This window comes from Cyprinodon tularosa, unplaced genomic scaffold (genome assembly GCF_016077235.1).
Source record: "Cyprinodon tularosa strain WSP-4 unplaced genomic scaffold, ASM1607723v1 ctg24, whole genome shotgun sequence".
Taxonomy (NCBI): Eukaryota; Metazoa; Chordata; class Actinopteri; order Cyprinodontiformes; family Cyprinodontidae; genus Cyprinodon; species Cyprinodon tularosa.
Window position 1 is genome coordinate 44,182 of NW_024038896.1, and position 19,476 is coordinate 63,657.

Here is a 19,476-nt window from a genome sequence, read left to right on the forward strand (position 1 = left end):
CCCTTATTCATTCATACAACTTAAAGCACAGAGATGTCAATGGCAGCATATAAACATTTAAAATGCTGAAGATTATTTCTGATCTGAACTAAACTCACTGTGGCAGATCTTTACCTACCCATCTTCCCCGCCATCACGCAGATATAAATACACTCTGAGTTGTTCCTTTGACTGACTGAAACACAGATAGAAGAACTTCATTAACAGGGTGAAGTTTGCAGTAATGGTTAAATTTTCTGGCAGGAATGCAAGTGCTGAATTTAACTGGAGTTAATCTATTAAAAAAACTGTTAAACAAGCATTTTATCAGAGATGTTAAACAAAAATATTTTCATTATGAACCATACCACCATGGTATGGTGGTTAGCACCATTGCCTCACAGCAAGATGGTTCTGGGTTCAAATCCTGGGGCATCAAGCGCCATTCTGTGTGGAGTTTGCACATTTTCCATGTGTCTACATAGATCTTCTCTGGGTTCTCTGCCCACAGTACAAAAACCTGCACGTTAAGTTGATTGAACATTCCAAAATGCCCTTAGGAGTGAATGTGAGCGGCATGGTTTTTCATCTCTGTAAGGCCCTGTAGTGGACTGTCCAGGGTGTACCCTAACTCTCACCCACTGGCGACTGGAATAGGCTCCAAAAGTTGCTTTTTTTTTTGGTTTCTGTCCTCCTTGAAGCCTCTCAGCCTGAACTTACTTGTTATTTAAAGGTCCTGGCGTTACAGCTGCCTAATCCTAACCAGAAGCATTGGATTTCACATACCTTTTTTAAGGGCAGTGGGATAAAGAAAAAAAAGGGTACATAAAAGGTATACCCACCACTGTAGAGGGGACTTTAGCAAGGGTTATTACTCCCAACGGGATACTTTAGAGTGCACTTTTGCCACCAAGAGGATACTTTAGCACACATTTTGGGAACCCAAGGTTCCTAAACCTATGCAGGTTCCTACCGTTCACATGTTTTAGCTCCAAGAGGGCATGTAAGTATGCATTTTTAATCCAAAGGGGAAACTTAAGCATGCGTTTTGACTCCCAAGGGAACACTTTAGCACACGCTTTGCCTCCCGAAAGGGCAGTCTAGCATGCATTTTGGCTCCCATGGGGACAATTTTACCATGAACTTTGGCTCCCAAGAGGGCAGTTTAGCACATGTTTCAGCTCCCAAAGGGACACTTTGCCACGTGGTTTAGCTCCCAAGGAGGCAATTTAGCAAGAGCTTTGGCTTCCGAATTTTTTTTTTAAATCAGACATTTTGGCTCCTGTGAGAGAGCACTTTAGCAAGTGTTCTTCAACAATAAGGCCACTCGGGGGGCGACCTGTCCCCCGATGCATGCCACTGACCCCAGTTTCCTGCATATGAGGCAAAAATGATGACAGTAACACATGTTTCTTTTGGAGTGGGGTGACCATTGGTGAGGAGTAGACAAGGATTTTTCATCGTCTGCTTCTCCTTTTTATCTATGTGATAATTAGATCAAACATTAACTTTCTGAGTTGAGTAAGCTGATTTTTGTGGGATAAAAGATGCCATAAATCCTGTAAGTACATAGATAATTTTTTGATTAATCTGCCCCTAATCAGGTTCAACAATAATAGCTGATCTATGAGCACAAACAGAAGATGGGGGATTTCTCCATCAATTGAATCACTTCAATAACTTTTTTTGTAATGATGGATGTATGGTGTTTCTATAGACTGTATCAAGAAGCACCCACCTGACAGAATGGAGGAAGACTTAAACAACTCATGCAGGTAACTTGTTGAGTTTCCCATCACGTCCAAAAGAATTGCTGTGAAGTCTTAGAATATACAGGTGACAACAAAATTCACAAGAGGATCTGCTGGTTATGATCTGAAGGGATGAACATATATTACCTGTTAGGTCATTTGTGTCATTAGTGACACAATAGCAGAACCGCCTTCTGAACAAACTGCTTTCTAAACTTTTGATGTCAGAAACTACAAAGCACAAAAAAAGAAGAAAGTAGAGCAGTCAAGAATCCATTTGATCAGTGTTTACTTAACTTTTCTAGTTCTTCTTGATGTTTTTACATTTGCAATAATGAAAGAAAGCAATTTCTAATCCCAAGATAAACTTGTCCTAAGACTTAACGTAGTCTTAACAGATTACCACCACTAGGTGGAAATATTTACAAATGAACGAGTCGGTGCAACTATTGGGCTGTGTATACACTTGCAGCAGTGTGTCGAGGTGAGCTTGTCGCAGGTATGACGCAGATATTTTTGATTTATGCCCAATTTTGAAGCATTGTCTGCGCTATTTTATTCCACAGCACAACACAAGAGGGACAATCATGAACTAGCTGTAGGTCTAGATATGGCCGAGGCAGTGAGGAAGTGGAAAAACGCAAGGGGAAGGTTTGTGCGACAGAGGTGGGACATGAGGACAAAAAAAGAGCAGGGATCCAGGTGGAAAAAGGGTCCCAGCGTTCTCACGCACCTCACTCTTCTAGCTGGTCCATCTTTACGAGTCCACAATGACATGTCATACAAACAAAACAGGCCGGTAAGGTACCAGCGGATGTAGATTTGACCAGTCAGACCTGCTGTCTGGGACACTGGCTGCGATCATCTACAATTTTGGAGAGGTGCACCAGAGTGTCTGCAGAAGGGGCGGGGGAATATCTGCGTTAACTGCGACACACATGCAGGAGACTTGGTTTCTGAGCATAAACCAGCCTTGAGCTTGTCGCAGGTATGACCCAGATATTTCTGATTTATGCTCAATTGTGAAGCACGGTCTGCGCTATCCACACCACAACGCAAGAGAGACAATCACAAACTCTCTACAACCCCTCATCCAACGGCAGATAACACAGTTCAACCGTGAGTGATCCCGAAAGGAATTGCTGTGGGGCTGCGTGTTTTGGCTTCGGGTGCAAACCAACAACTGTTGCACAGAGCAACAACCTAAAGTCCTGCACGGTGTCTGGGATAGTGTCTGCGGTGTGCCAGGTGTTGTGGACTGCACTACAGCCAGAGTTTCTGCCATTACCCACACCAGCCATGTGGGAAGACATTGCGGCTGACTACTGGAGATTGTGGAACTTCCCCAAATTGTATTGAATTGACCAATCAGAGGCCTCCTTTCTCTCCTCCCTGCGAAGCTATCTGCGGAATTGTCTGTGGTCACCTTCAATTTTGGGGAGGTGAACCAGAGTGACTGCGGAATGGAGTGGGGCATATCTTTATTAACTGTGACACACATGTAGACGACCTGATTTCTGAGTATAAACCAGGCATAAGACTTAAAGGTACTGTGATGAGTGCTTTAGTTTTTTAGATAATATTTACTGTTGTAGACCAACAAGGTAAGTTTATGGAGGTCCAGGGAGCTGTAGGAGGTCACACTGAGCAGAGAGAAGAGGTGCCGTGAACCTAAAACACAAACAGCATTATACAACCACCATCATAATTACCACAACAGCATAGCTTGGTATTATTCAACACACATTTCCAACTTTCCAAACATGCACAACTTAAAACTTCAAAGTGATTTTTATTTATTTTTTGGAGGGGAGGGGGTCCTTTTTCAGCTTTGAAAGATTGTTCAGAAGCAATGTAAAACAATTGACTGAGGCTGTTTTAAAAGTCTTCAGCAGTGTTAGGGAGGAACCACAAAGAATACCTAACATATATATATGTATATGTATATGTTTGGATGTTCTCCCTCAGCATGTGTGGGTAATCTTCGGGTACTCTGGCTTCCACCCACAGTCCAAAAACATGACTGTTAGGTCAATGTGTATGTATATATATATACACACACAAATACATACACACACACACACACACAGTAGTAAACCTTAGTATTACACGTTTCAAACAAACACCTATGGTCCAATATATTTGATCTAAGAAAAAACGGACCGTCCTCCTCTCAAGGTGGAATCTGAAGCTGCGCAGCCTACAGTTGACCTCTAGAGGACAGAAACTGGGGCAGGTGATAGATTTAGAGCCAAGGTATAGTGATGCTATGACAACTTACCAGATTGGCTTGAATTTATTAATGTATTGACCAGTGGAGTGAGGTCGATGGCAGTGGGATCGATGATGTTCTCTGCTGGAATTTCTGGGGAGAAAAAGCAGGTCGAGAATCAAATGGAGATTATTCTGGATGAGACTGGCAAATTCATCAGAATGAGAATGATGGGTGGGGATTAGTCCCAAGGGAACAGTTCATCGGCATTTTCACCAGGATGGAGTTAATGGTGACACACATAGGTTAGGCTGATGTTTAGTCAAATTTAATTTATATTGTCTATATCAGCTGGTATGTGTTTTCTTTATTCCTTTGAGAGCTCAGATGAAAACCTGACATTACTGAGCCATTAGCTTTCAAGTTATAATTAGAAAAAAACACATTGCAGACAAAAAGTTGTCAGATAACTAAAGATTGTTGTTTTAGAATCCACTTTTGTTTTCTAAACCATACAAGTTTCTTTTCTTATAAACTTCACTCTAATTTCAAGAAAACTTTATGCAACTTCAATCAAAGCTTGACTAGGTGAGGATATTCTATATCCTGAGAAAGAACCTGTAAATTCTACAAATTGTGCAGCATGAAACAAGCTCTGGAAAGCACCTTGTTTGTTTAAGAAGAGTATTTAAAATTCACTAAATATGTTCTGGAAAACGTATAAGTTCAGGAAAGTATCCAACACTCTCAGACCACTTCCCTTCAAGTTGTTGGAAACAATCCTTCAGTTGCAGCAGGTTACTTTACTTGCAGTAAGTCATGGAAAGCAACTGTAAACGTCATCTCATAAACCAGCCATAAGCTGAGAAAAATTGGAGTAACACAGACTGCGTCTCCTGTGTGCTTAATTACATGCTGCTTTTCAGCTTCATCTGCTGCTGACAGGTTCAGAACCCTTCTTCCCTGGAGGAACTTATTTTAAAAGAACGTCCCAATGTCCACAACTGTACCTGCTTTCGGCCAGTTTTTACATTAAATCAGGACTAGCTCCCTCTACTCTCAATTTTGTATGGCAGTTATTTGCAAAAAAAAAATTTCAGGCCTTAAAATATCCTGTGCTCATTATTTCTGTTTTGGCTTTTATTTCCTAATGCTTTAACAATCATTAGTGTTGCAGTCAAGACCACACCAACCAAAATCGAGGAGGCAGAGAAAAGACCTTTAAGCCTGGCATACACTGTACAATTTTTTCAAACGCTGGACGCATCTACAGCTCACACTGTATGATGAAATCACAGGGAGTTCACAGCTTACGATGTATGTCCTCACACTGTGGGACCCAAATATCTGATGCGATCTACCTGCTCACACAATACATCTAAAACCTACGTCGGACTCAGCTCCACAGTAAGAAGGAGCTACTCGGACTTGTCTATTTAGAAGCTTAACCAGTAAAACAGGAATATGAAGCTCACTAGAGTGAAATAGCTGCATTGGCAATTTTGTGTGCTGAAAGCCTGAAAGGCTGAAAAAAAAAGGCAACGACGTATTTGGACAAAGACATGGCTGAGCAAACGTGGTCTTTCAATTTTACAGAAAGAACTCCATTTAACTCGTACTCCCGCCATGCTTCTGTGTTTTCGTCTGAGAGGAAGAAGAGAAATCCTTGTTTGGGGCTGCGCACTGAGTGATTTGCCCACAACGGCTGATTGAATTTGTTTGATTTTCTCCCGATCTTACGGTTCCTGATCGGGAGGTGGTTGTGAATTGCTGATCGCCTCTCGTTACCACATTACATTAGATTACGCATGACGCAAGATCAGGCTGAAAGTCAGCCTAATTGAAAAATTCTCGCACAACTGAAAAATTAACCTGAAATGGGGCAAAAAAATCATATAGTGTATGCCCGTCTTTAGAGCACACTACATTTCTTGGTCTGGTCTCGATCTCTGCCTATAAAGGTCTTGGCCTTGTCTCGGTCACGGTAATCCTTGGTCTTGGTTGGTGTGGTCTTGTCTATAATGCTAACAGTCACTGCTGTTAACTTCTTACTTTCTTAGTTTATTATTAGGTATCACCTTTTTCTCTAAATGCTTCAATTGTTGCTCTCGTAGCCTTTTTGCAAACTACTCTTTTAAACTCTTAAAGGTCTAGCTAAATATTCTTCAACCCCATTTGATTCCTTAAGACCAATAACTCTTCCGATCCTCAGGGAGCTTTTAATTTCACTCTCCTTCTTACTCATCCTTTAGTTCAGCATCTTCTCTCTATACTTTTCTATTGGCCTTCAAGGTTTTTTGAGATAAGAGGATTTTGTTTCACCTAATATTCACTTCAATCCTAACAGAGATTTATCTCTTTCCGACCATCAGTTTCATATGAACTATTACACATTATTTCTAGAACACTCTAAAGAGAGAGGCGCCTGCTGTTTTCATCGCTCAAACTGAAGGTCCCCTTTGCCCCTTTCTCTCAATGTTCAAATTTAAGCCAGGCATACATGCCCCGATGTTCTCACACTGTGCGGCCCACCACTCTGATGTGATCTATCTGCTCACACTGTAAGTCTAAAAACCATGTCAGGCTCAGCTCCACAGTGAGATGGCGCTGCCGGACTCGTCTACCCGGAAGCCAAATGAGTAGAAGAGGAATATGAAGCTCACTAGAGAGAAACGCGCTGCCTTGGCAATTTGTGCAATTTTATGTGCAGAAAGCGACATATTTGGACAAAGACATGGCTGAGCAAACGTGACTACTACAGTCTGTCAATTTAGTGGTCAGGAGAGGCTGATCCCCACTTGTTACCTCCTGTACACTACACGACGCAAGATCAGGCTGAAAGTCAGCCCGATCTAAAGATTTCTGCACAACTGGAGAAAAGGGCAAAAAAAAATCTGCTCATACATCTGCTCTGATCATTTCTTAATTTTTGCACAATGCTTGCCACAAAGCCTCTAGGTACGTTTTTTGCTGTGATTAATAGTGGTGGTTCTTACCCCATTCTCATAAATTTGTCTCTTGTCAACTTCTACATGCTCTTGCTCTCAGCAATGTTAAGTAATCTATTACGTTCATGGCAAAGCATCCCTTCTGCAAGCCTTACCGGCTTAACATCCCTTATGCAAGGCTTTGTGGCTCAGCATCCTTTCTCAAAACCTTTTGGGATCGCCTCTCTGCCGTGAGCCTTTGTGGCTCCTCTCTCCCTGCAATCCTTCACAGCACCCTTCTGTTGCTCATTTTCTATTCTAACCTCCAGGTTTTTCTATTCACTTGATCCACCTTTTACAACTGATCACACAACTGCCTCAGCATGGCCATTTTTGGGTGGTATTTATCATCACTCTCATCACCTCATGTCTATAATCTAAGTCCCTTTCAGCGCCAATGTTTCCAACCGAGGTCTGTGCGCTAAAGATTTAAATATGGTATCAAAAAAATTCCTCTCATTTTCTTCTTTGTATATCTAAGTTTTTTTTTCATGTAGAAATGAAGCATCGGTGAAAATTCAACTGAAAAAACTAAATCACTTACCCCATCCAATCTTCGAAGCAACCCAAGCAGCGTCAGATAGCACCTCCACAAAGTCCAATCAGCCCTCAAAGCCCATTTTAAAAGACATTTTTATTCCCAGCTAAACTTGATACCCAACAAGGTTTCCACTACGTTTGCTTGCAATGTCGGACTTCAATTCAATGTCCTAGATTCACCCTCTTCCATCCTATTCTCCACTTTTGTCACAAGCTCCATCTTTCCCTTTCTTCCCTCTGCTACTGCCTTGTTCCATCAGATGACTCCTCTGGTTTCACTGCATTTACGAGGCATCCCAAGCCAGTCCAGTGGGAGCCTGGTTCTCCCAGAGATTTCTTCCCAAAGCGGAAGTTTTTCACTCCACCGTCGATCCATGCTTGCTCAACACAGACAGATATTCATATGACTCTGCGTCTCATTCCAGCTGCCATCCATCTCCCTTCTATCTCTCTTCCACCACCAGTTTCAGCCCTGGAGTTTCATCTTCATCCTCATTCATCAGCTCATGCCTAATAGCAAATTAAATTCAAGCGTCAATTTTCCCCGCTGAGGTCTGAGCGCTAACGATTTAAATATTCTATAAATAAACTTCTAATTGACTTCTTGGTTTGAGTGAGTGTTTCAGGCTGAAATATCCTGTAAGTTGCAGACAGTGCTTTGCATGCATCGGGACATTTTAATGTAATCTCTGTAAAATTGTGGGCTCTAAATTCATGTATTCCACAAAATGATTCTAAATTGAGTAAAAATCAATATATTTATTTTTTGTAAGCAGAGATAATGTATTGCTAATTAATAATATATACTGAGATTCAAGAGGGGGACTTTATACTCATTCAAGCTTAAAACAGGGATACCTGAGAAATTATTGAAGTCTCTCTTGTGCCTCACTTCTTGCAACCTGTTTCTTAACTCTGTAGAGAAAGAAGAATCACAATTTTTACTTTTGAAGTCACTTTCTATTACAGATTTCATACCACAGCAAAGATGGGAACTTTAATAAACCTTTTAACAAATTTTAACTCCTGCAATGGCAGTCTAAATATCAATCTAAAAAAATCTATTTTGCCCAAATAAAATTCAACCTATGTTAAAATATATTCCTGTTCACTATCAATAAAGATGTAGAGTACTAACCTTGGCTGAAGACCATGAAGAGCAAAGCAGCAGAAACAAAACAACAGAAGCGAGGATAGTGCAGAAAACTCCTTAAACCTGCCATTGTCCTGCAGGAGCCATGGAACACACAAAGGCTCAAAATGTGGAATAAAAGGTAAAAACACCCAAAAAACTTTAAATTGTTTCCTTTCCTACTCTTGAAGGTAAACAATCCAATTTTACACTTGTGTCATTTTTTGATAAAGAATTGTTACATTTCGCCACACAGCATTTTGCTAAAGCGCTAATCAGGATACAAAGATGGTACCTTGTGTTCCAGGATGCAGAATGCAACCTTTCTGTGTGCGTTGCATTCAGCGGCGGTCAGGTGAGGATTAAACCAGACCTGTTTTCTCCCCTCTGAACAGCAGCTGTTGGCAGCAGGCCGGCATCTTGTAGAGCGCCGCACAAAAGAATTCAGTGTCTGGCTGCATGCTGGACACTGATCCTTCACCACCTTCAACAGCTTGCTGCAAAAAATATCAGCCCTCTGGGGAAAGCTGTAGTTCAGTTTGCTCAATTGTGGCAATGCACCACAAAAATCAAGCACAGAACTACATACCTGACATGTAAAAACCTTGTTAAAGTATTATTGATCTTTATCAGCAACTCTAAAGCCCCGTCAATCGTCATAATTTATTGGCTGAAATTGTCCAAAACTTTCAAGCAGGGGTGTCAAAGTGGTTCGAGACAGGGCCGTGTGGCTGCAGGTTTTCTTTGCAACCAAGCAATAGCACACCAGACTCCAGTCATCTCATCACGTTATCATTTTCAGATTGGACTCCCTTGATGAGATGACTGGGGTCTGGTGTGCTATTGCTTGGTTGGAAAGAAAACCTGCAGCCACACGCCCTCTCTGGAACCACTTTGACACCCCTGCTTTAGAGGATGGCATGTTGACTAGGTAAACACTGAGCTAACAAACGCTTCAGTCTGCATTGTTTTTCATGTACTTGACCTTTTTTCTACAATAGAGTGAATTTACATTAAACAAGCACACAGGAAATAAAAATGCATGTAATATATTTGAATTTATTTACAGTATAACGATATAAAAAAAAGGCTTTCTGAAGTAACTTTAGCAAGTTTCTAAGGAGACAGTGTTACAGTCAACTTTTGTTAACCAGCTGATTGTAATTAGTTTCTTAAAAATGATTAAAAAAATTATATTTTCTTGACTTCAGTGTAAAAATATCAGTTTTGACCAAAGCAAAATTCTGGGGATGAATTTTGAATGAATTTCATCATTTAGACTGCCCCTTGTGGCTCCTCACTTTGTAGGAAGAGATAATGATTTTTTTTTTTTGTTACAATATACTTTATATAAAAAAAATAAGATCATGGCTTATGGCACAGCAAATACTTGATAACTTAGAAAGGTTATCCAAGTCACAGAGAAATATCTTGCAAGTTCCATGGCTACTTTAAAAAGTAACTCATATGCCTTTTAAGTTAACCTGAAGGTAAAGATTGGATCCTGGGCATGATTCAATCTGTAGCTTCCTTTGTCTTGGAACAACTGGGATAGAAAATGATCTCCACAAAAAAGATTGAAACTTCCTGAAACATAAACCCCTTGAGGAGAGTACAATTGGATTTGAGATTGGCAGCCTAGTGGTTAGGGTCTAGAGCACAAGTGTCAAAGTCGTTCCAGAAAGGGCCGTGTGGCTGCTGGTTTTCTTTCCACCCAAGCAGTAGCACACCAGACTCCATTTATCTCATCAAGGTGAGTCTAGTCTTAACCTGATGACTGGATTCTGGCGTGCTACTGCTTGGGTGGAAAGAAAACCAGCAGCCACACAGCCCTTTCTGGAACGACTTTGACACCCCTGGTCAAGAGCTGCCACTCTGGGTCTCTGAGCAACACCCTTAAACCCACACTGCTTCCCAGGTGCCCCATGATGCCAGCCCACTGCTCATCCTTATTAGGCCCGAGCAGCAAAGCGCTGCGAAGGCCTATTGTATTTCGAAAGTTTTTATTATTGCAACCTGAGTATTACTGAAAAGCAGTCCTTTAGTTTTGGGAAAGTTGGAGAAAGTGTTATCTAAGTTCTTGAAGGAAGGGGCATCTAGGATGTTGGAGGGTTTGGCCTGGTCCTTGCTGTACGTCTGTTGGGATACAACCACAGTGTGTGGATGCATCTGGCTGCTTGGTCAAGAGGGGCAGGGCTGGGCTGCAATTGCCTTGCAACCTTGGGTATCAGAGGTTCAATTGGATGTGGGGGCCAGGAACATCGTTGACAGGCTAGGGCGAGTTCGGTGCTTCAACAGGTTTGCTATCAGCTTTAGCGTCCGTGGTAGTGAATGTGCAGTTTACATAGGTGGGGATGCTGTGGAGAGGCTGTGGTCAATGCCATTTGGGGGTTCCCTCACAGGGGTGGGTCTTGGGCAGTGTTTGGGGCTATAGACATTGGCTAAACTGATGTTCTCCACGCTCAGGTGGTGCCCGGTCCCAGACCTTTTTTCTTTACAGCTCCAGCTGACTGCCCCCTTCTTACACTGTGGGCTTGTTCCCCCACAGGGACTGGACCCTAGACCTGGAGGATAGTGTATGCATGAGGAGCGTAAGAGTATGTTTAGCGTCTGCCCCTTTGAGAATTTCTGTTTAGTGCTTGTATATATTAGGGTGATAGGTTGGGATTGTGTGAATGTGACTGAATCCATGTGAATTTGTCTTTGTCTACTTATCAGGTTGAGTGTTGCCTCCCTTCCCACCTATTGAAACAATATAGGCCCAAATTATGAACGTCTCCTTGGCCTTCCTATGCTCCCCGCAGGTGAGTAATTTCCCTCTGGGATTATTAAAGTATTTCTGATTCTGAGAGGGGCCTGTGTTTGCTGGTGCGCTGATGTTTCTTTAGGTGCGGGGCTGAGTATTTCGTTGGATGCCTTCTCATTCCTGGTGGTTGCTGGCCAGGGCCTAGGCCTTCTGACCCTGTATGGTCTCCACCACAGAATGTGTGCCCCTGGGCCTAGGCCCCCTATCTCTCATCTGGGTACACCTTGGCCATAGAAGGAGCCCATGGGCTCACTACCACGACCTCATTGGTGCTCAGTACTGTGGCCTCCGGGGTTGGCTCCCTCAAGGACCGGGCCCCCTGGGGTTGGGTTGCTCTTGTCTGCCCTTATCTGGTGAGTGCGGCTATCCCTATGTCTGCTCTCCTTGTCCCAGTGAATTGGGGTGCCTTTGGATATCTGGGGCTCTGGTCGCCTCTTTGTGGGTCTTGGGCCCTGTGGGGCGTTTCTTGGGCTGCCCACACCTGCTATTGAGCATAAAATGTCATGATCTGGCCTGTTTGCCCTCCCTTAGTCATTCCTTTCACCTGTCGTTTTCCCTCCCTGCCTCAATTATAATTTATTCCTCTCACCTGTTTCCGGCTGGTTATATTCAGTTCAGCCTGAGCATTCAGTGCCAGATCAGTACTTGTCTTTTTGTTAGTTTGTCTGTTCAGTTTTTGCCTTGGTTCATGCTCTGGATCCTGGCAGCCAGTGGAAAGAGGGATTTTGTGTTTGTCTCGTCTCCTGATCGTCCACTGTTCCTCCCCCACAGAGTCCTCTGGGTTTTTGGCTCTATATGTGGGGAGGTTCAGTTTTTATTCCAGTAAGCCTAGCTCCAGGGAGGAGACCCGTTTAAAGTCCTGCATCAAGTTCTGGTTCCACGTCCCGTCTCGGCTACCCTCTTCCAGTGAGCCTGCTTATCTGCACCTCATCCTGTCTGCTCCGTGACCACCTGGTCATGTTTCTGCACTGTAAAAAAAAATCCGTTGTTTTTACGGTAAAAAACTGGCAGCTGTGGTTGCCAGAATAATCCCGTAGAAAATACAACAAAACTGTTAACAACATTACGGAACAACTTGTACATTTTACTGGGATTTAATGTACAATAAATTATGACAAAATGTACATTTTGCAGTTATTCAATGTACAATAAGCAGTTTTAGGACGTGAAATTTACAAGTTGTTTTGTAATGTTGTTTACATTTGTACTGTATTTTTAACGGGGTTATTCTGGCAACCACAGCTGCCAGTTTTTTTCCGTAAAAACAACATTTCTTTTTAAAGATGTTTACATTTGTACTGTATTTTTAACAAAATCATTCTGGAAAAACAACAGGATATATATATATATATTACAGTCTTACTATCTACATTGCTTCAAATTACTTCTAAATGAAAAGTCAGGCTGTAACAAACCACTCGTCAGACAATATACAATTCACAATAATGCAAATTTATTGTTGAAAAAATAATGAGAAAGAGATCATTAGTGTGTGTGTGGTCGCACTTGTGTTTGTGAGAGAGAGGGATTGTGAGTGAATAAATGTGAACCTTGTTAATATAGAGCCACGAAAAAAGGTGATATAGGTGTTCATCGGCTCCATCACTTTGAAGGAACACCTAGGGGAATAGAGAAGAGAAACAAACAATAATCTCCACTAGTTTCATTAGCAAAGTCAGCAATAATCAAAGATAACAGTAGCACTAGCACACACACCTTTTTAAACAGCTCGCCATTCATGGAGAGCTTGAGAATCACGGTAAAGGCTTGATTAACATGCAACTGCATTGCTTCTAGAAATGCGGAAGGCCCCAGGTCCCGACAACATACCTGGGCGGGTGCTCAAGGAGTGTGCAGGTCAGCTAGCTGGTGTCCTCACGGACATTTTTAACACCTCGCTGGAGCAAGCCACAGTGCCAGCATGCTTCAAGTCTGCCTCCATCATCCCAGTGCCAAAGAAACCTCAAGTCACCTGCTACAACGACTACCGGCCCGTCGCACTGACTCCCATCATGATGAAGTGCTTTGAAAGGCTGGTAAAGGAACACATCGTCTCCAGTCTCCCCCCAACACTCGACCCGTTCCAGTTTGCCTACCGGCGAAACCGCTCCACTGAGGACGCCATCTCCTCTGCTCTTCACCTGAGCCTGGCCCACCTGGAGGAGAAGAACACCCACGTGCGGATGCTGTTCCTGGACTTCAGTTCAGCGTTTAACACCATCATCCCACAGCACCTGGTGGGAAAGCTGGAACATCTGGGCTTCAACACACCCCTTCGAAACTGGCTGCTGGACTTCCTCACCAACAGACCTCAGTCAGTCCGGGTCGGTCAGAACACCTCTGATGTCATCACCCTCAGCACGGGCTCCCCTCAGGGCTGCGTCCTGAGCCCCCTGCTGTTCACCCTGATGACATATGACTGCGTCCCCAGGTTCACCACCAATCACATCGTGAAGTTTGCGGACGACACCACGGTGGTGGGCCTCATCAGGGACGACAACGACCGGGACTACAGAGAGGAGGTGGAGCAGCTGGTGGACTGGTGCAGTGAAAACAGTCTGATCCTGAACGTGGAGAAGACGAAGGAGATCATCGTCGACTTCAGGAAAAACCGCCCCCACCATGCTCCACTGCTCATCAACAGCTCAGCTGTGGAGGTGGTCAGCAGCACAAAGTTCCTGGGGGTGCACATCACGGACAACCTCACCTGGACTGTAAACACTTCATCTCTAGTGAAGAGGGCACAGAAGCGCTTGTACTTTCTGCGGAGGATGAGGAGAGCCCGCCTGCCCCCGCCCATCCTCACAACCTTCTACAGAAGCACCATAGAGAGCGTTCTGACCAGCTGTCTCTCTCTGTGGTGTGGAGGCTGCAGAGCTTCTGACTGGAAGAATGTGAGGAGGGTGGTGAGGACAGCGGAAGGAATCATTGGGGCTCCTCTTCCCTCCATTAAGGACATTTCATCACAGCGCTGTGTGTCCCGAGCCCGTAATATCATCAAAGACCCCTCACACCCCCACCATGGACTGTTCTCCCTGCTGCCCTCTGGAAAGAGGTTCCGCAGCATCCGCTGCAGATCCACCAGGTTGTGCAACAGCTTCTTCCCCACTGCCATCAGACTGTTGAACCTTTGATCCACAATCCGAACTCTGCACCTATTGCACATTATCGGGCATCAAATGCTGCTGAACTTTTAACTTTTAGCCCTTTAAATTGTTCATCTCATTGTATTTTTCAATAACGCATTTTTTGCACAAATGCCATTTTGCACTGAACCACTGCAACTTGCACACTGTCTCTTATCCTCTGCACTGTTCACACTTTGACCACTGCTGCACTTTTTGTATTTTTCTATAACTCGTGCCATTGTGAAATATCAATGCAACGTTCATAAGCTGTATGTAACGCAATTTCGTTCTGTATGCACCCTGTGCATACAAAATGACAAATAAAGAAGTCTAAGTCTAAGTCTAAGTCTAGAAGAACATCTAAAGAAACATATGGGTGTTCACTGTCGCGGTCACTTGAACAACTAATGGAATAGAGAAGAGAAAGAAATACATAATCTCCATTAGTTTCATTAGTAAAGTCAGTCAATAATCAAGGACAACATTAGCATTAGCACACGTACACTGAACACGTGGGAATTATGTTCAATGCATCCAGAAAGTATTCACACCCCTCTCAATGTTTCACAATTTGTTGCATTGCAGTCATCTCCTTCAGTCAAATAAGTTTATTTTTTTCTCCTTGATCTAGACTCAGTGATCCATAATGACAGCTAGGGTGTGAATACTTATGCCCATGTGGATATTTCAGTTTTTTTAACGATTTGCCAAAACTTCAACAATTCTGTATTTTGCTGTCATTATGGGGCACGGATCCTAGATCAGGGAGAAAAAATAAACTTATTTGACTGAAGGACATGACTGCAATGCAACAAATGCTGAAACATTGAGAGGGGTGTGAATACTCTCTGGATGCATTGAACATAATTCCCACGTGTTCATTCATAGTTTTGATGCCTTCAACGAGAATCTACAATGGAAATAGACATGGTAATAAAGGAAACATTGATTGAGAAGGTGTGTCCAAACTTTTGGCCTGTACTGTACCTTTTCAAACAGCTCGCCATTCATGGTTGAAAAGGTCATGAACCAAGTTACAGAAGCTTAGATTAACATGCAACTGCATTGCTTCTAGAAGAACATCTAGAGAAACATATGGGTGTTCACTGTTGCAGTCACTTGAAGGAACAACTAATGGAATAGAGAAGAGAAAGAAATACATAATCTCCATTAGTTTCATTAGTAAAGTCAGTCAATAATCAAGGACAGCAGTAGCATTAGCACTAGCACACATACCTTTTTAAATAGCTTGCCATTCATGGTCTGAGAAGTCCTGAATCAAAGTAAGGACTCTTGGATTCACATGGAGCCATTTTGTTTTTGTTTGTTCCACTTTCGTCCCCTTCTCCGGATTAATAGAGAAGAAACATCTAGGTTAACAGAAGAGAGAAGAAACACATATACCACTATAAATGATACAACCATCTCAACCAGTCAAATCAGTACAAAGGAAAAGACAAAAAAGGTGAGAATATGGGTTACAGTTTTCCATTAATTAAAGTTTAACTGGTAGGCGGGGAGCTAAGGGGCCAACCGTGTACCCCCCACATAATGCAACTTTAAAAATATATATATATTATTAAAGGTCTCATCATGCTTAACATGAATCAGAATGTTTACATTGAAAATTTTGCACTACATGTTTCAGGTAGTCAGTGTATTTCCAAACATTGCAAATTGCATTGCATCTTCCCCTAGTTCATGGAGAGTCATGTTCCTGTAATACGTTTCCATTGCATTTTCAATGTACGGAAATACATTGACTACCTGAAACATGTAGTGCAACCCAAAATGTTCAGTGTTAACATTCTGATTCATGCTCAGCATGGTCAGACTTTGGTCACCAATTTAGGTAACATTTTAACATGTCAGTAACCCCAGGCTCACACCGACTCCGGTCTTACCGTTGCGGTGCGGTGGGTGCGGCGCCGCAGTGATTCCAAGTCATTAAAAAGACGTAAACCTCTCTCACCGGCTGCTGAGCTGTCCGGCTGCGGTTACCGAGACACTCCGGCGCTGCAGAAAATTCCGCAAGAAAGCTATCCTTGCGGCGTGCCGGAGCCCTCCGCAACAAGCTCTCGCAAAAATCCTTTATTTGGGCCGTGTTATCGCGTGAAGTTACGTGAACTCAAGTGAACTTCTGTTAAATCTCCGGACCTGTTGCCGGAGCCGCAGAGCCGCACCGTAGTCAAAAGGGCGGTGTGAGAGGGGGTGTGCGGGAGTTGCGGTCTCCGTCGGCTCGGTAACTGCACCGGAGCCAGTGTGAGCAAGGGGTGACTCGTAGCTCAAGTGTAAAAACAAGTGTGTGTACTATATGTATGCAAATGAAAAAAAAAAATCTGAAAAAAACTGAAACAATTAAGAGATAGAGGTCAGTGTGTGAATGAGAGAGCATGTGTTCAGTCTTTGGAAGGCAGGTGTGTGTGTGTGTGTGTGAGAGTGTTCATGTGAATGTGTGAGTGAGTGTGTGAGAGAATGAGTGGGGGTATTTGAAATTAACAGCTGAGACAAAAACAATTACAGATGATGCATGAACATAATTTAAATTAGAAATGAAGAAATTTGGGATATATTTGTGAGTGAGGGTAACTTACCACATACAACAATGGTGGGAGTCAAGGGCACTCTGTTCATGTCCACTTCTCTAGCCAGGCAAGTGTCCTCCACATAATGGAACATCACAACCCTACAATGCAACACAGAACCTTTTAACGTGTGCAATGTTCTCCCGCAAAAATGACAATGAATCATGTCGTGGGGAGCTTGAAACAGGCTAAATAGCTATTAGCTACTAGCAGCCAGTAGCAACGTGAAGTTCGCCTATCAGCCAGTGAAATCAATAAAAACGCGCCGTTTTGTTTCACAAAATTGTCTTTTGATTTAACCTGATGCTAGAACCAGAGACATTACTTACTGAATCATGGCGTGGGGAGCTTGAAACAGGCAAAATAGCTATTAGCTGCTAGCAGCCAGTAGCAATGTGAAGTTCGCCTATCAGCCATTGAAATCTATAAAAACGCGCTGTTTTGTTTCACAAAATTGTCTTTTGACTTAACCTGATGCTAGAACCAGAGACATTACTTACTCAAACTTGGTGTCTGTTAAGTGCCACTGCCACAGAGCCGAACACGCACGTGTTACCAACCTAGCTAGTAGCCACTGCGTGGGACGCTGACGCTGATGCGCAAATACAGCCTGTGAATGGGCGGAGCTAACATTGAACCAAAATAATTTGATATTCTCCTGCAAAGAACAAAGTATTTGTAAAATAAACTAACCTACATAGCAGGAATAAACAGAAAATAGAATTGTTTACTTACCAATGATTGGTTCCATGAAAAATTCCAATATATGTAGAGCAGCGAATCAATTCAATAAGTCCTCTTCCAGATGGCCATGGTTTGATTCAGCTGTGTTTTCCATTCAAATATCATGGATAGGCATCCCGTGTTAACTAGACCTACATAAAGCTTCCCTTTCCTAATTTATTCAAAAATAAAAAGTATTGTCTTTTCAACACATTAACAGTTTTATTTGGTTTAGAGTTTTACGAAATGGTAAACAAAATTAGGTTAGGGATCAGTCGAAGCGCAGCCCAAAGACCCCTTATGATGAGTACCATTAATGGACTCAGTGCTCTCTGACTGTGGGATTCCAGAGGTAGCTGATTGGTAACGGCAGTCCAAGCGACAAGCGGCTCGGGCGGTTGCCGAGGCAACAACTCGTTTTATGAAATGTGCCAAAGGGCCTAGGCCACTGACTTTTATTTAACAGGGCAATGATGTAATTTTAACTGTATGACTTTTTTTTGACATTACAGTTAATTTGTGTTTAAATTACATTAATTTGCTAATTATACAAAAAATTCTGATCTATTCAACATATTCTTACTGTAAAATGAACAGTTTTATTTGGTTAGGAGTTTTACAGTTTATCATTGTAAATTACACAATGCTTCATTGTTTTTGCATCTACAGTTTTTTTATGTCATGATTTTACAGGAATTTACTGTTAATTCTACGGATATTATTTACAGTGTGGTCCCAGTCAGACTCTGAACCCTCCTGGGAGATGGTGGATGCCTAGAAGTCTGGATCCTGCCACCTGTTCTGTTCCTGTCTGATCTGGATCCTGTTCCTGTCTGTTCTGGATCCCTGACCAGGATCAGCTTCCAGCATGTCCACTGGGACTGCAGCACTGGACTGTAAACCAGGTAAGTGGCCAACTCAGATAATCACCTTCTGTCAGATGATCGTGATCACTTACCTTTGTTTCTCCCTTAGAGTGTCTGAGATTGGGCGGTGCCCCGCCCCCCTCCTGCAGTGTCCATGAGCCTGAGCTCCACTTCAGTTTTTGTTTTATTTTAATAAACGTTGTGAACTTTCCTACTGACTGTCTCTCCTTGAATACTGGGTCAATCTGTCCACTCTTCATGGCATAAAATGTTTATACATGAGCATGCTCATCATCATGGGCGTAGGTTTGCATAGGGACCATAGGGACATGTCCCTACTAAAATTTTGGAAGGACCTATTTGTCCCTACCAATAATTGGATGTGAGCAACATGTTTATAATTTACAATACAGCAGCCGCTTCTTTTCCTCTCGCAGCTTCTCTGCCTGGTAGCTGCAGCTGCCTGCTCTTTCCTGTCCCTTTCACATAGCAGCGCGGTTTAACTCTCTGATTATTCTGCCTTAAAGGGATAGTTCGGTATTTTTGACATGAATCTGTATGGCATCCCGATCACCAGCGGCATGCAATCACACTGACTTACCCCTGGCAGCGTCCTGTGAGCAGAGTTATCGTCCAGTTTTGGTCAAGCCGAAAGTAGTCCTGCAGGTTTTTAGGAACAGCGAAATAAAACTTTTCTCTTCCCAAAACATTATGTGTCCAAAAGAGTGATATTTTCGCATCCCAAAAACATTGTAGTGGAAAAAGTC

At 42.8% G+C, this 19,476-nt stretch overlaps 1 protein-coding gene and 1 long non-coding RNA gene across 4 annotated transcripts in view; both read right to left on the reverse strand.

The window, feature by feature from the left end:
• The window catches only part of LOC119785079 (HERV-H LTR-associating protein 1), a 30,320-nt gene extending 21,278 nt beyond the window's left edge, over positions 1 to 9,042 (reverse strand). Inside the window, exons 1-8 of one of the 2 annotated variants that reach the window (XR_005281006.1) lie at positions 8,897 to 9,042; positions 8,608 to 8,696; positions 8,328 to 8,384; positions 4,012 to 4,095; positions 3,318 to 3,401; positions 1,878 to 1,961; positions 1,718 to 1,801; positions 119 to 175 (exon numbers count right to left, since the gene is read on the reverse strand). Coding sequence is in view for 1 of the 2 variants with exons in the window: in XM_038287475.1 (XP_038143403.1) it covers positions 119 to 175; positions 1,718 to 1,801; positions 1,878 to 1,961; positions 3,318 to 3,401; positions 4,012 to 4,095; positions 8,328 to 8,384; positions 8,608 to 8,692 (535 nt within the window). In the remaining variant the exon portion in view is untranslated. The remainder of the gene's footprint in view (positions 1 to 118; positions 176 to 1,717; positions 1,802 to 1,877; positions 1,962 to 3,317; positions 3,402 to 4,011; positions 4,096 to 8,327; positions 8,385 to 8,607; positions 8,697 to 8,896) is intronic. The other variant, XM_038287475.1, reaches the window with a different exon arrangement.
• Positions 9,043 to 14,882: 5,840 nt separating this feature from the next.
• Positions 14,883 to 17,768, reverse strand: LOC119785118. 2 transcript variants are annotated; one of them, XR_005281010.1, is made up of 6 exons: positions 17,621 to 17,731; positions 17,450 to 17,526; positions 17,130 to 17,221; positions 15,772 to 15,905; positions 15,523 to 15,666; positions 14,883 to 14,939 (listed from the first exon to the last, which is right to left on the reverse strand). It is a non-coding gene; the product is annotated as an uncharacterized LOC119785118 (long non-coding RNA). The 2 variants fall into 2 exon arrangements; XR_005281009.1 differs by lacking the exon at positions 17,450 to 17,526 and having other exon boundaries at positions 17,621 to 17,768.
• Positions 17,769 to 19,476: the final 1,708 nt, after the last annotated feature.